General features: G+C 41.5%; 1 protein-coding gene across 1 annotated transcript in view; it reads right to left on the bottom strand.

The window, feature by feature from the left end:
• Nucleotides 1–418: 418 nt before the first annotated feature.
• Nucleotides 419–15,525, bottom strand: part of RERGL (RERG like) — a gene marked incomplete at its 5' end in the record, with an annotated part of 42,643 nt that continues 27,536 nt past the window's right edge. The window contains 5 exons of the mRNA XM_082751782.1: nucleotides 419–781; nucleotides 2,250–2,607; nucleotides 3,777–3,925; nucleotides 6,523–6,596; nucleotides 8,725–8,883. Of these exons, the coding sequence (XP_082607908.1) occupies nucleotides 2,331–2,607; nucleotides 3,777–3,925; nucleotides 6,523–6,596; nucleotides 8,725–8,883 (659 nt within the window). The 3' untranslated portion in view covers nucleotides 419–781; nucleotides 2,250–2,330. The remainder of the gene's footprint in view (nucleotides 782–2,249; nucleotides 2,608–3,776; nucleotides 3,926–6,522; nucleotides 6,597–8,724; nucleotides 8,884–15,525) is intronic.

Below are 15,525 nucleotides of genomic sequence, written 5' to 3'. Positions count from 1 at the left end.
GTACAAGAAAGACAGTGATCTCCTGGAAAGAGTCCAGCTGAGGGCCACAAAGATGATATGGGGCCTGGAGCATCTTCCTTATGAGGAAAGCCTGAGAGACCTGGGTCTGTTCAGCCTGCAGAAAAGAAGACTGAGAGGGGATCTCCTCAGCGTATATAAATATCTGAGGGGTGGGGGACAGAAGGATGTAGCCAACCTCTACTGTTCACTGTACATGAAGGATTCATTGTGTACAGGAACTGCAGCTAGAGGCTGTCTTTTGCACAAGTTTCTGATTCTCAGATTTATTTCTTCTAATTCAAATTCCAGATCTGCATGGTGCTTCCCTTTTATAGAAATGTTTAGATGTAGAGCTTAGGGATATGGTTTAGTGGGGACTGTTAGCGTTAGGTCAGAGGTTGGACTCGATGATCTTGAGGTCTCTTCCAACCTAAAAATTCTGTGATTCTGTAATTCTGTGAAATATATATATATACACACACACATGTATTTATACCACAGTAAAACAAAACAAAACAAAAAAAGTGTTAATACATCCATCTTATATTCAGTTTATTGGATACCATAGCAGTAAATAGAAACAACAGGTCAACACGTTTCTGGACAATGCTAGAAATGGCAATATACAGCTGCCCTGGCATACTGACAGTCTATCAGCTGTACTGGAATTCCATGTATGCTGGAAAGCTGAGAGGTGTACATGAGTAGTCTTCAAGTTCAGTTTCATAAATACTGACAATACAGTCTTAAGTACACTACTCCTGATATGGCACAGAAGCATCTGAAAAGAAAATACAGTAGCGTTGTGTGAGAACTATATTCCAATATTTGTAGTCTTAAAACAAGTGAAATAAAAAGTTTATTTAACAAGTGATCTTTGGTCAACTCATTAAAACTTTCTTTACTTTTATTTTACTACAATAATATTAACATTACATAGCTTTTTATATCTTATGGGCATTTTAAAATCAGTATTCTGTCCCAACTGATAAAGTAATCCTAACAGTTTCAATACAGTTTCAAACCTTCCAGAGAAGAGGCAGGCTTTGGTGCAGAGACTCATAAAGACAGAATCCCAGCTGTCCTCTGGACTGAGCAAGAAGCAGTAACTCACTTTTGGATCATTCTTCTTCCCTTTCATGATTTCTGTATGAGCACAGCACTTTCAAACATGCTGGGCTAAGCCCTTATTTAGTTAAATCTACAGAAAGAGCTCTGAATGTCAACTGACAGCATATTTAGACCCATGTGATGTTTAATATCCACATTTGAAAAGTGGAGCTAGTGCTCCTTAGTACTCTGTCAAGTGGCATTTTAATACCACAGTGATGACTCAGTTTTAAAGCACTGGTCTTTTGGAAAAACTATGCAAGTTAGGAGTATGGCTCCTACCAGCAGGCTGACCTTTAAATGCATGCAGAAATTAAGTTCTTGAACAGGCGTATCTACCTTACCAGTAAAGAAACTATACTACAATGCCGGAAAACTAGTCTGTGAAAGTGATCAGTCCAAGATGTTACACTGGCCCTAGCTAATGATCTTGCTAACACAGTCCACTGCTCACTGACTAACATTTTTCAGTTCTTACCCTCCTCAGCCCTCTCTACCTTATCACTAAACAACAACAACAAACAAACAAACAAACCCACCACAAAGAAGATATGAAACAGAAGACAATACTGCGTTGTTTATTTGATTCCCTACTTCTGGTGCTTCCACAAGGTAGCTTTGATAGTAAATATCTTCTGTAGATTTGCTGTCTAAACACTTAATTTGTATGAATTTCAGCAGGTGTAAGGCATGTTTAGGCTCATGAGGCTCTGAACTGTTCTTTCTCAAGTTAAATATGCTATCGTACACTATAGGAATATTTTGCTTTTCTTTAGTGCAAGTGTTCTTGCGCAAAAGAACAACTACATCTCCGAGTTCTCAAGAAAGATTTTGGTAAGCAAGGCTGAGTTAATTGAAAATGGCTGCTTATACTCAGCCACACCTGAGTATAAGCCATGGACTCTGTCCAAGTCCATGCTGATGTTGAATAAATACAGAATAAAACTCCCTGCTCTGAAGAACTTAGGAGATAAAGAGTGGAAGGAGCTGCTTAGAGATTAAGTCACATAGCCCTAATACATTAAATCTGTTGTAGAACTGGAAATAAAAGATTGGGTCTCCTAGGTCTAGACCCTGTCCCCTTGACTGTACTATCTCCAACCTTTAGTTTATACTGTCTTACTTCTCCAGACACTGACCCCAGAGGAAGTTGACTGAACAGCAAGTGCTGCTTGGGTTCCATTATTTCAGCTTGTTCCTAATTCAGGACTAACCATCTTTTACACAGATTTCCTTCTCTTTCCAAACACATCGTTGTTTAACTTGGCCATTGATTTTGATCCACTTGGTCTTCTCTTTGCTTTGAAATTTGAGGTGATATTCCTCAGGAGTTTTGTGAACATTGCCACAACTTCCTGATAATGTTCAGCTGCAGACAGCCCAGAGAAATGGCACTTGTTATCCATTGCCAGCTTTTGTCCTTCATCCCAGTCAACTTCCTTCATATGGCATAAATCTTGTTTGTTACCAATCAAAACTACTGCTGACTCAACCATTCTGAAATCAAAAAAAAAAAGTTTAAATTAGAGAAAAGATGTTAAAATACTGTGTTGTACGCTATGCAATAGGTAGCATGTAAATGATGTATGTGTATTCAGGATAAGAGGCACTGCAAAAAACAAAAAAAAAAACCACCACCCTAACCATACCAGGTAGAGTTATAGTTTTCTATTGTCTGTAGTCAAACATTAAAGGACTTTCCATACAAGGTATTCTCGTGACATCAATCAGGAAGTTTTCATTTCATTTCTTCTTTTCAATAATTTCATCTGCTTTTCATTCACTGCAGATTTCATACTCTACTGTTGAGGATATTGTCATCTCCTGGATGTCATGAAGAAGAAAACTGAACATATTCTCCATTTGTGGGTAACAGACTAGAGTTAAAGAGATGCACCTAAGATCACTATGAATGGTATCATTGAGAAGAAAATCCTAATTCTAAAAGGGATCCTAATTGCAAGCTTCTGCTAAAATTACCACTTCCAAAGAAACCCTATTTAAGGAAGCTCAGCAGCAAAACAGACAGAAAAGTGTTGGTTTTTTTTTTTTTTTTTTTTTTTTTTTTTTTTTTTTTTACTCCACTTCTGGTAATAAGAAAAATATTTCACTCATTTACTTAGAAAGCACCTCAGTGGACCGATACAGGAATACACACCACCATGTGTACTCAGACATGCAATTTTGGTTGTTTTTTTTGAATGTAAGTGGTTTGTTTCTTACTCTGTGATCACCCATGTGCACAAATGACATGGGGATTGCTGCTAAAGGCAGCTTTGGAGAAACTTATAGTATTAGATTAATTTATTGTAGGACACACTTTCTCTGAATTCCACACTGGTGCATCTCCATTGGTAATATGAGCATTAGTAGGGGAAGCAAAAGCACAGGATGACTGTGATAGCTTTTTACCCACGTAAATCACAGCAGGCAGATTTATGGCAATTATTTGAAACATATTGCTGTAAGAAATGAAAACAAAGATCTTACTACATTTGGTTTTGGTCACAGTGCAACAAGTTTTAATCTGCAACGCAATTTACCGTCAAGTATTGTATTGTTGGCATTACACTATGCTGCTGGGATGCTGCTGGATTTTGATTGTTACTAGGATTCCTACAGCTTTTTCATATGTTTTGCTGAGAGAAAAAAACAATACCACTTACTTTTTACAAGCTCCTATGTGAGACTCTTGGATTCTGTATAGCAATGCTTTTGCAAATGCAAATGATGCTCTGTCACTGATGTCATAAACAATGATGAATCCATCAGCCCAGTGGAGTTCATCTGTGAGGGAGAGCTTCCCCTGCCATGGCTGAAAGAAGTTCAAATTCACATGAAAAAAGATAGTTACTGTTATCACTCTTGAGTATTTTCTTTGGCAGTGTGAATGTGAGAACACTGCATCTTTCATTGCAAAAGATATTAATAGGTCTTGGTGCCAACATGGAATTCAGGTGAGTCCTACTCCACAAACCTAATAAATAACTACCACTACAGATTGCATTTTGGAGCACTAACAAATTCATTGTGAAACACCTGTGCTTTGTTTAAGCAATAAAATTGCATTATCTGTACAGCCACTGCTTTTGGCATATATACGCTGAACATTCTGCAGAGTTACAGGAGAATTAAGTGTGGGCCACCCTTATTTGTGGTGTTTCTGGTTATGGCTGTTATGTATGCTTCTAATAGCCTGACTACAATAAGCTTCATTATTTCGTTAAAATTTCTTTGTTCTCTTCTCTTGTTTTTTCTTTGCTTTGTTCAAGTCTGAAGCAGTGTTTACCCACAAGATAAATTTCCATAGGGTTATACAGATCTCCTTTCAAACCGCAGTTGATTTTAACACCACAGGTGACAAAAGCCACTCAAGGGATAATGGGAGTTAGTGTTTGGGTCCTTTCACCCCAAGAAAGTGTCACTGTCATGATTTCTGGAAATTAACAGCTGCAAACTGTCCCATTAAGCTCAGGAAGGTAATTTCAAAAATACTTGAAGTTAGCTTATCCCTACCAGATGGCTGCAGTTGGCAAGAACCACGTAATCCATGATAGGTAAGATACTGGCAGTTCACCAGCATAGACTAGAACATGTGCTCTGTGGAAACCACGTTGGACAGCAACTTGAGGACTATTTAAGTTAAATATTGTGCTCTTTGCAGTGTATACACCCACCAGTATCCCACCCTGGCTGCCTTGATTAGCTCAGCACCACAGCTGCACTGTAGCACCATACACACAGGTGTACCAAGGCTCTAATTTTGAATGAGGGATGGTGACAATGCTGGCAGTGATATGGGGTGCATGAAAAACAAAAGATGAAACAAGTTCCCAGAACTGTCTGAAGACTTCAATGTCTTCACAAGAACAGTTTTTGAATGCTGTAGTGACTGTGCAGCAGGTTTAGGGGCAAGAAAGGTGACTCGTGTGACAGCTGTTTCCCACAGATGAAGAGACAGTGAGCTTTGGAAAGAAAGGCTTTAGTTACCAGAGGGAAGCATCAGAGAGCAACAAGATTTCAGGAAGCAGAAATAAAGATGGTGACTTTTCCTTCACCAGTTAGTTTAGCCTTCTTTCAGGATCTGTTTTTCTTCCCGAGCTCCCAGGGCATACAGGACATCCATACCCCATCCATCTCTTTCTAAAAATCACCAGTCCTATTGGAAAAAAGCATTACCATCACCTTCGCTCCTGATCACTACTTACTCCTCTGCAGGTGAGAGAAGCAGAAGGCAGTTCAGAAAATGTTAGATATTGTTCCTAAGGATGAACACAACTGAGTGATAGAACAGGGCCTCCAAGAGGAGTTGCCCTCAACAGACAGCTGATTTCTAATCTCCTTAGAAGCTAAGAGTGTCCATGCACAAGCAACCAAACTCCATACCCATACATACAGCAGTATAGTTTGTTTTGACCTAGCTAGCTGCCACTGTCAGTGTTTCAAGCATGCATTTAAGAAGTTGTTCATGTGCCACAGGATTGGAATATACAGTAAGTAGAAGTTATAGGTGGGCTTAGGAAACAGGTCTGAGATAGGCAGAAACAAGTCTACAGAAAACTAGCTTCTAACAGAGCTTGTATAGCAAAGAAGGATTCCATGTAATATATTAAAATGGCCCCTGTGCCATGTTACAATCTGCTTTGTCCTGAGACAAGTAAAATTTGCCTGTCTCTAAGAAGGCAAATCTCTTTAGGGGTTTGTTTTATATACTCACTGGGTTAAGTTTTTACGTCCTTGAACTCAAGTCTGAGCTAGACTCTCAGTGCTTTGGCTTTAGCATTCATTATCCTGGTCAGCAAAAGGCAAGATCAAGATCAAAAAAGGGATTCTTGTGAACTAATAGCCAGACAGACCTATCTAGGTCTGTCTGCGTTATACAGTACCAAAGTTTCCATATTCCTGTAACAGCAGGAAAGAAATTAGTACAAACCCCATTAATTTTGGAGTGGTTTATTGTGATCAAAGTTCAGCTGTCAACATGTAGAAGCCTGCATTATAGCTTTCCTTGGATGTGTGAATAGAAGACTTATTTCCAGGCCTATCTACTTTGACTGTTTCTGCTGCCATTTAAGCCGTACAATTTGCTTATAAACTAAATTCTGTCTGTTCGGAGAATTTGAGAAAATTGTGTTTCCTCCATATTTACCTAAATGATATGGAAGTGGGAAAGATTATTCCTGTTAATATTCCAAAATGCAAAAGCATTTCCAGAAAGATATAAGCACTGAAGGGCTTCTTCCGTGAATTGAGGAAATACATAGTTTCTGAGCCACAGCAACTATAAAGATTCAGTCTTTCCAAATAAGAAGAGCAAGCACAAATTCCAAGTACAGACAGAATGCTTGCAACTCCCCACCATCACACTGGTAGAATGAGGAATAGATTTTGTCAGCTTCCTAAAATTCTTACCTGTGAACAAGGGTCATAAATTTCCAAGTGTATCTGCCTCGCATCCAGGTTTAAGTGTTTAGTAGAGATGCATTCTATAAATAAATAAATAAATAAATACATTGCATCTAACAAAAAGCAGCATTAAAGTGACTGGAAATGGTGGTAAAAAGAAATGTGATGAAGATGAGATTTGGTATTTAATTCTGAGAAGCCTTTTAGTTTCCTTGGTATTGTAGGTTTCCTTTACTTATTTTATTTATTTCAGATGGAAACAATCTCATTTCATTTTGCACCACCTGAGCTGCCCAGTCTATTAGGCCAACCAACACCATTTCACTGGCGTTCCCATGGAAGCACTACTTTTAGACCCTAGCTTTCTTCTCAAATGGAGGCATAAAGGGCACACAAAACTTTGAAATGGCTAAATGCTGATGACTTTGTTATGAAGGTTCAGGATTATGAAAGTAGTAAGTCAACCTACATGTAAATGCTGATTCTGCACAAGTCACTTTTTAGTAATAATGATTATTTACCCTGAAATCTGATGCTTTAAGAGTTATTATACTAGGACACATACTAATGTTTACAGGATAACGTCCTTAGACTAAATCCTAAAACTTTTCTGTAGAGTCAGCACTAAGATTTAAGATTCACTGCCAGCACTAGCAACCCTGGGAACTCTACTGTAGCCAGGTGGTCACTATTATTTTAAGCTGTAGTTTGTTCTGAGAAAATGCAACCAACTCACATTTACAGTGACATTCATCAGCAGGCTTTCTACAGTATAATTCCTCAGCGCTACTGAACTACAAAGACAAGAACTGCTGTTGGTACTACTGAAAATATACTTCAAACTGCACGTAAGGAGGGCATGGTTAGTGCTATGATCTCTGGAACTGAGTATCCTTGGTTCAGCACCATGCTCATCTGAAGCGTTCTTCTTGCTTAAGAGTTCATCTGATGTGAACTATGAGTTGCAAGCATCCCAGGGAATCAAACCCTCAGCTCCTTGATGTTTTCCGCAATTAATTATTATTATTATTTTTAAATATGTTGATTCCACTAAGCTTTCTGGGATGATGTGCACTTTAACACCCATTTTCCTACTTCTCTTCACCCTTTTGCCTCTCTAGAAATTGAATTAAACTTATCTTCCAACAAACATTTAGAAGTAAAAATGTTTTGGGGTGTTTATGTCTTTTTTGAGACTTGCAGTATCAGAGGCTCAGAACAAGGAAACCTGGTTTTAGCTGTGATTTAGAGCACCCAGGGAGCATTGAGAGCACCACATGATCTGCATGTGAACATTCAGATTTCAGATAAGCCATCTGGGACTCAAACTGTCCTTAGAGCCTGTTTGCATAGTGGCTATTTTGTGAGAGCACTTTTGTACAACTGTAACCTACTTTCAAAATAAGTTAATTTAGATGTCTGACTGAAATTCAACTTATTAATGCTTTTTTTTTTTTTTTTTTTTTTTTTTACTTTTTACATTGACTACTCTGATTTTCGAAAAAAAAAAAAAAAAAAAAAAAAAAAAAGGGGGTTTGGAAAGATTTCTTGACTTTAGCAGAACAAACAAGGTAGATGCAGTCTTCTTGGCATTTTAAACTCTGGGCCTTCTCATACCACTCCAGCTGGAATAGCACACTTCCAGAGGTGTTTGCGTAGCAGTTTAGCAGTGCTTACACAGCTTCTATCCAAAATGTGAAAGCTCGAGTCCTGTTTTGCCATCTTCCAAGATCTTAGAGGTGCCCTATGGATCACTGCACTTATTCTGATACAAGTGAGACCTTTTACTCTCAGCACAGTCAGTCCTCCCAAAAAGCTATCCTGCAAAAGCAGGGGACATGGCATTATGCCCTGATTAATCAGGGCTGCCTGATAAACAACGTTTCGCTGCTCTTATAGGGCTGGTAAAGAGGCACTCAATAGCACTTTTTTAACAATCTATTGCTTTACTCTCTGCTTTATCGCCTCTGCAGTTGAGGTCCCTATGACCTCCCCAAGCTTCTCACAAGCAGCGGGTTACCTGCCCTCCCCGAGCCCGGCTCACACGGGGCTGGCTGCAGGCGCGACCCCCTCAGACACCCGCCCCGCCTCCGGAGCTCAGGGGCGGCCAGGAGCTCCCGCCGACAAATGAGCTAAAACTCAAACCTTCCCGGAAAGTTGCGCTCCTGCCTCCTTCCCCCCGCTCCCCGAGAAGCCCCCGGCGCTCACCGGCGTTGGAGGCGTACTCCCCGATGAAGCGCCGTGTCAGAAAATCGCACCGCCAGCGCTGCGAGAAGGAAGCAAACGGCTGGGTGAGGGGCACAATCACAGCGCCTACCGAGCCGAGGCCGTCCCCCAGCCCGCCCCCTTCCCGACTTGCCCGATCCGCTGCCGCCCAGCACAGGCAGCTTCCCCCCACGTATAGCACCCCTGTCGCCCGCTCCACGCCGCCACCGCTTTATAAGCGGCCCCGCCGCTCCCTGACACCGCCCCGGCACGGCTCGGCCCGGCCGCTTTCTACCGCTGCGGGGGCTGAGTTTCTCCTCCCTCCACTCCTTCCCTCCCATTCTTTCCCCAACACTCGCTGCCCGTGCAGAAGACGCAGGAAAAAACCATGGAGAATAATAATAATAATAATAAACAAGAAACAATAATAATAAAGAGATGCTCTACAGCAGGGGAGGGTGCTTGTTTGTCTTGCTTTTAAGTTTCTTTTCAGATAGCCATCTTCTTGTACCAGGAATGTGAAGAAACTAGAGAGATCTGCACTCCCTTTGAATGCTACTGAGGCAATTTGTTGGAGATAAATGTTCTGCACCTCTGTAATATTTGCCATTCAAAGGTTTCAAAGCTCTTGTCGCTCACTAAACCTCTAGTCCTGCAGATACTTAGGTGGGCATGCTTTTTGTGCCTATGAATGTTTTTACTGAATTAAATCAGCCTGGTGAAGAGCTTAAATGTGCTGGATGGTGCCTGGATAACACTTAAAGCACTCATCTGTTGCAGGAAAATACGACAAATGTGCAAGGTGAGGCACAAAGGGCTGAGCCTGCTACTGCATTTTGTTAGGCTCCACAAGTGCTCTCTACAGGCTGCTTGACTCTGAAAGTGCATAAAATGTTTGGGTATAGGTTTAGATAGTCCACTGGTAAATAGGAGACTTCTCAAACATCCAAGTTGCACTTACTTGTTCTTTTCATCTCTATTTTATTCTGTTTATACAAGCTGAATATATTTATTTAGTCTGATATATTTATTCACTTCTGTTGAAAAGAATAAAACTTATGTTTTGTATAAACACTTCAGTAAGTGCTGTTTCGATGTAATTTCTAGTGGATATGGATACAACAGATTTACATGAGATCAAAAAAATGAGGCAGAGAAGGAATTTGAACATATGTTTGTTACAGTTGAAGGGAACATATAAGGGAATGCTTAGCAGAAGAAAATATATTTAAGAATAAACACACAGACATAAATTGGCTCCAAAGTACTTAAAATTAAGTTGTTAATGGCTGGAAATGTATTTGGAGGGTGACCCTACCTAGCTGTGTGGGGTGTCTTTTTTGTTTGTTTGTTTGTTTGTTTGTTTGTTTTCTGGTAGTTTCCTGCTACTGTTCACTGAGAAGACAAAAGTTACTGACTGACCAAAAAGAACCATAATTTGACCCTCTATGGCTATTGTAACATTAGGTTTTGAAAAAAAGGATGGATGCTAAGATCACTAGGCTGGACTTACCAATGGTATAACTAGCATGGCCAGTTTATTTTACTCTTATTTTACTGTTTTGTAAACACTGAAACCTCTGCAACAGGAAAGCCTAAAGCTGCTTTTCCATGTGCACCCATCATCAAAGTTATGACTTTCACAGGTGATGAAAGAAGAAAGAAAGAATCCAGCTCTCCTGTTTCCACTACATGGTCTTAACTACATTAGCACTTTCTCACATCTAGACAGCAGCCATAATAAACAAAGTAGGGTGCTGACCATTTTAAAGAATATACTGTGTTGAACTAGTTCCCAGAACTAAGTGGAATTGAGAAAATTTACAGTGGAAGGAATTCCTGAATATCCACTCTAAATCAGTTAGTCTTAATCATAAACTTTGCTATTAATTTCCTGTTATTATTGTTGCATTTGCATTTTACAAATATATATACAGAGATATTTTTGAATTTCTCCACACATGGAGGGGAGATCTCAAATTTCTTTAATGTGAGCACCCACACCAAACTCAAATGCAACAGTTACTCATCTATGAGGGAGCAAACCAATCTTCTTCTAAACAACATCATTTTTTCAATATGCAATTAACACATTTGTTGATCAGCTTATCTGAATAGTAGTATGCTTGAAGGAAAGTATAGTCTGCTAGAAGAAATTTTGCAAAGTAAACACATTCTTTATGAATGATTTGCCTAGCTTTAACATTTAGTATAAAAGCCTGTGGCTGTAGTTGAACAATATGGCAACTGAAGTAGTGATGCCTCTAAAATGCATCAGCTGCCTGGTTTCTCTATCTGTGCATGCTTCTCTCTCCTTTTTGTCAGTAGAGCTGTTTGAACGGAATTAGTGCAATTTAAAAATCACAGAATCACAGAATCGTCTAGGTTGGAAGAGACCTCCAAGATCACCTAGTCCAACCTCTGACCTAACACTAACAAGTCCTCCACTATGCCATATCACTAAGCTCTACATCTAAATGTCTTTTAAAGACCTCCAGGGATGATGACTCAACCACTTCCCTGGGCAGCCCATTCCAATGCCTAACAACCCTTTTGGTAAAGAAGTTTTTCCTAATATCCAACCTAAACCTCCCCTGGTGCAACTTTAGCCCATTCCCCCTTTGTCCTATCACCAGGCATGTGGGAGAATAGACCAACCCCCACCTCGCTACAGCCTCTTGTAAGGTACTTATAGAGAGTGATAAGGTCGCCCCTGAGCCTCCTCTTCTTCAGGCTCCCTCAGCCACTCTTCATACGACTTGTTCTCCAGACCCCTCACCAGCTTTGTTGCCCTTTTCTGGACTCACTGGAGCACCTCCATGTCCTTCTTGTAGCGAGGGGCCCAAAACTGAACACAGTACTCGAGGTGTGGCCTCACCAAAGCCAAGTACAGGGGGACAATCACTTTCCTAGTCCTGCTGGCCACACTGCTTCTTATACAAGCCAGGATGCTGTTGGCCTTCTTGGCCACCTGAGCACACTGCTGGCTCATATTCAGCCGACTATCAAACAATACTCCCAGGTCCTTCTCTTCCAGGCAGCTTTCTAACCACTCATCTCCCAGGTGCAAGGTGTTGTTGTGCCCCAGGTGCAAGACCTGGCACTTGGCCTTCTTGAACTTCATACAGTTGGCCTCAGCCCATCGGTGCAGCCTATCCAGATCCTCCTGCAGAGCCTTCCTACCCTCGAGCAGATTGATACACACACCTAACTTGGTGCCGTCTGCAAACTTACTGGGGGTGCACTTGATCCCCTCATCCAGATCATTGATAAAGATATTAAAGAGTATTGGCCCCAGTACTGAGCACTGGGGGACGCCAGTATTGACCAGCCTGCAACTGGATTTCCATTCACCACGACTCTTTGGCCTGGCTATCCAGCCAGTTTTTAACCTAACAAAGTGTACGCCAGTCCAAGATGTAAGCAGCCAGTTTCTTGGGGAGAATGTTGTGGGGAATGGTGTCAAAGGCCTTACTGAAGTTAAGGTAGACCACATACACAGCCTTTCCCTCATCCATTAAGCACATCACTTTATCACAGAAGGAGATCAGGTTTGTCAAGCAGGACCTGCCTTTCATAAATCCATGCTGACTGGGCCTGATCGCCTGGTTGTCCTGCAAATGCCGCGTGATGACACTCAAGATAATCTGCTCCATGAGCTTCCCTGGCACTGAGTTTAGACTGACAGGCCTATAGTTCCCCGGGTCTGCCCTCCGGCCCTTCTTGTAGATGGGCGTCATGTTTGCTAGCTGCCAGTTGACTGGGACCTCCCCCGATAGCCAGGACTACTGATAAATGATGGAAAGCGGCTTGGCCAGCTCCTCTGCCAGTTCTCTCAGTACCCTTGGGTGGATCCCATCCGGCCCCATCGACTTGTGTACATCCAAGTGCTGTAGCAGGTCGCCAACCATTTCCTGGTGGATTATAAGGGCCACATTCTGCTCCCCATGCCCTTGCACCAGCTCAGGGTGCTGGGTATCCAGAGAACAACTGCTCTTGCAGACTGAGGCAAAGAAGGTGTTAAGCACCTCCGCCTTTTCCGCATCCCTTGTAACTGTTTCCCCCCGCATCCAGTAGATGGAGATTTTCCTTAGTCCTCCTTTTTGTGTTGATGTATTTATAAAACCATTTTCTGTTATCTTTAATAGCAGTAGCCAGTTTGAGCTCCAGATGAACTTTGGCCTTTCTAATTTTGTCCCTGCACAGCCTCGCAACATCCTTATAGTCCTCCCAAGTGGCCATAATATATATAATATTTCCATATTATATAATATATATAATATTTCCAAAGATTATAAACCCTTTTTTTTTTCTCCTAAGCTCAAGCCACAACTTTCTGTTCAGCCAGGCCAGTCTTCTTCCGTGCTGGCTCGTCTTTGGGCACGTGAGGACAGACCACTCCTGAGCCATTAAGATTTCCTTCTTGAAGCGTACCCAGACTTCCTGGACTCCTTTGCCCTTCAGAACCACCTCCCAAGGGACTCTATCAACCAGTGTTCTGAACAGCTCAAAGTCAGCCTACCGGAAGTCCAAGACAGCAGTTTTACTGATCCCCCTCCTGACTTTGCCGAGAATGGAGAACTCTACCATCTCGTGGTCACTCTGCCCAAGACAGGTCCTGACTACCACATTTCCCATCAGTCCTTCTCTGTTTGTGAACAACAGGTCTAGTGGGGCACCTCCCCTGGTAGGCTCACTAACCAGCTGCATCGGGAAGTTATCTTCCACGCTCTCCAGAAACCTCCTAGACTGCTTTCTCTAGGCTGTGTTGTGCTTCCAGGGTATGTCTGGGAAGTTGAAGTACCCCACGAGAACAAATGCTGATGATTTCGCAACTTCTGCCAGCTGCCTGTAGAATTCCTCATCCATTTCCTCATCCGGGTTTGGCAGTCTGTAACAGACCCCCACTAGGATGCTTGCCTTGTTGGCCTTCCCGCTGATCCTAACCCATAGGAACTCAAAAACTAGAAAGTAAAAAAAAAAAAAAAAAAGCCACCTCCTCTCCTTGAAGTGTTATGGGGTTTGCGGTTGATTGCCCATCTCTGCAACTTGTACAGTTGTGTGGATTTGGTCCTTCCAGCACCAAATCTGTTCTGGCCAGTCCTCTGTACTGGAATGGTTTTGCTTTCATTACTCAGGGGTGTAAATGCCTGTTCAGGTGCAGAGGTGAACAGAACATAGTTCATTCTTCTAGTGAACAGAAGCTCACATGTGAGTTTCAGGTCTGGTGGCCAAAACTGAGTCAACTCTGAGCTGTTAAGTTAGAATCAAGTGAACTTTGATTACACGTCTAAAACTTTGCTATGGAAAATAGTAGGTTTCCAATGTATATAATGGAAATAAATCATTATCCAGGTCCATGAACATGGTAGAGGATTCATTCTGAATTAAGCTGGAAGTTTTTGCAAGTCTGCAGATCACTGATCAGCTGAGGTCACTTTGCATTTCACTCTCCAGTTCTGTAGATGAGGATTTGTACAACTTGGTGCAAGGCCTTCCTTGAGTCAAAACTGCTTGTGGAGAAAAGTAACATCTAAAAAACATATTTTTTTTTTTGTTTTCCCTGCAGTGTAACTGCTGGAAATAAGGTGGAATTTGGAGTACATGACTATCTGTATTCTGTGTACAACCATAATGCCTTGATCCAAAAAGTATAGTTAGAAACCACCTGGTGAAGCACGTGGTTTTGCACCAAATGGCACAGGATTTCTAAAGCTTGCTGGTGTTTCCATCCCTGCAGTCTCCTTTTGGCTTAAAGAACAACGTTTTCCAGACAAGATCTGTCTCTTAAAGCCTACTTTTCATCAGTTCTTTAGGAAGAGCACTGCAAATTTTACATCTGGTACTTTAACAGTTTCCACAGCATATGAACTGGCTAACTAGAGATCTAAAACCACAACAAACTAACAGAACTAGAAATACAGGCTTTTCAGCCAAATGTGATGTTTTCATCATCTATGAACTTGGATACTTTCCTCAGTGAGATACTCAAAGGTATTTAGGCACAGGAACAGTTGCTCAGAGAAGCTCTGGATGCCCCATCTCTGGAGGTGTTCAAGGCCCGGTTGGATGGGACCCTGGACAACCTGACCTAGTGGATGGTGTCCCTGCCTATGCTAGGGGTTTGGAACAAGATGATTTTTAAGGTCTCTTCCAACCTGAGCCATTCTATGATTCTATGATTCCAAGATTCTATGATTCTATGATTCTCTATGATTCATTCATGACAGAAGGAAAACAGAATACAGCATAATCCCATGGATGTTGTGTTCTCTTTACATGAACAAGATGCAAACATCCGTTTTCCCCTTGAAAATGATGAATTGTTCTTGGAGGCATGTTCTTATGTTCAATAATTAGAATTTTACCATGCTGACAGTGAAAAAAAAATGTTTTTCAGCAGAAATTACAAAACTGATCTGTGATGAAGTGCTGTTAGTACACAAGTCACATTGGATGTCACAAACAGAACTCCATAGCTTTTCAGATTTCTCACAGTCTCTGTAAGTGTGTTCTCCATGATATCATGAAGGATTTTGCAGTCTCCTGGTAGGCCTCCTAGCTGCTAAGGTTTAGAAGTAAGGACAGTACCACAGAGTTAGTTCTGTTGTAGAGGCCATTACCTTACCTGCCCCCACAGCGGTGCACACCTATGGTCAAACACTGTCCCAAAGACAGATGGTCCCAAAGAAAGTTGGGATACTGGGTAGCATAGTGAGAACAGCTTGTGGTCGGTGTGGGAATGAAATCAGAGGCATCTAAACTTACAAGTTGATAGTTTGAACCATCTATTATCCAGGTAAT

This window comes from Aythya marila (assembly GCF_965140915.1).
Source record: "Aythya marila genome assembly, chromosome: 1".
Classification (NCBI taxonomy): domain Eukaryota; kingdom Metazoa; phylum Chordata; class Aves; order Anseriformes; family Anatidae; genus Aythya; species Aythya marila.
This window is presented reverse-complemented; position numbering and strand designations above follow the sequence as displayed.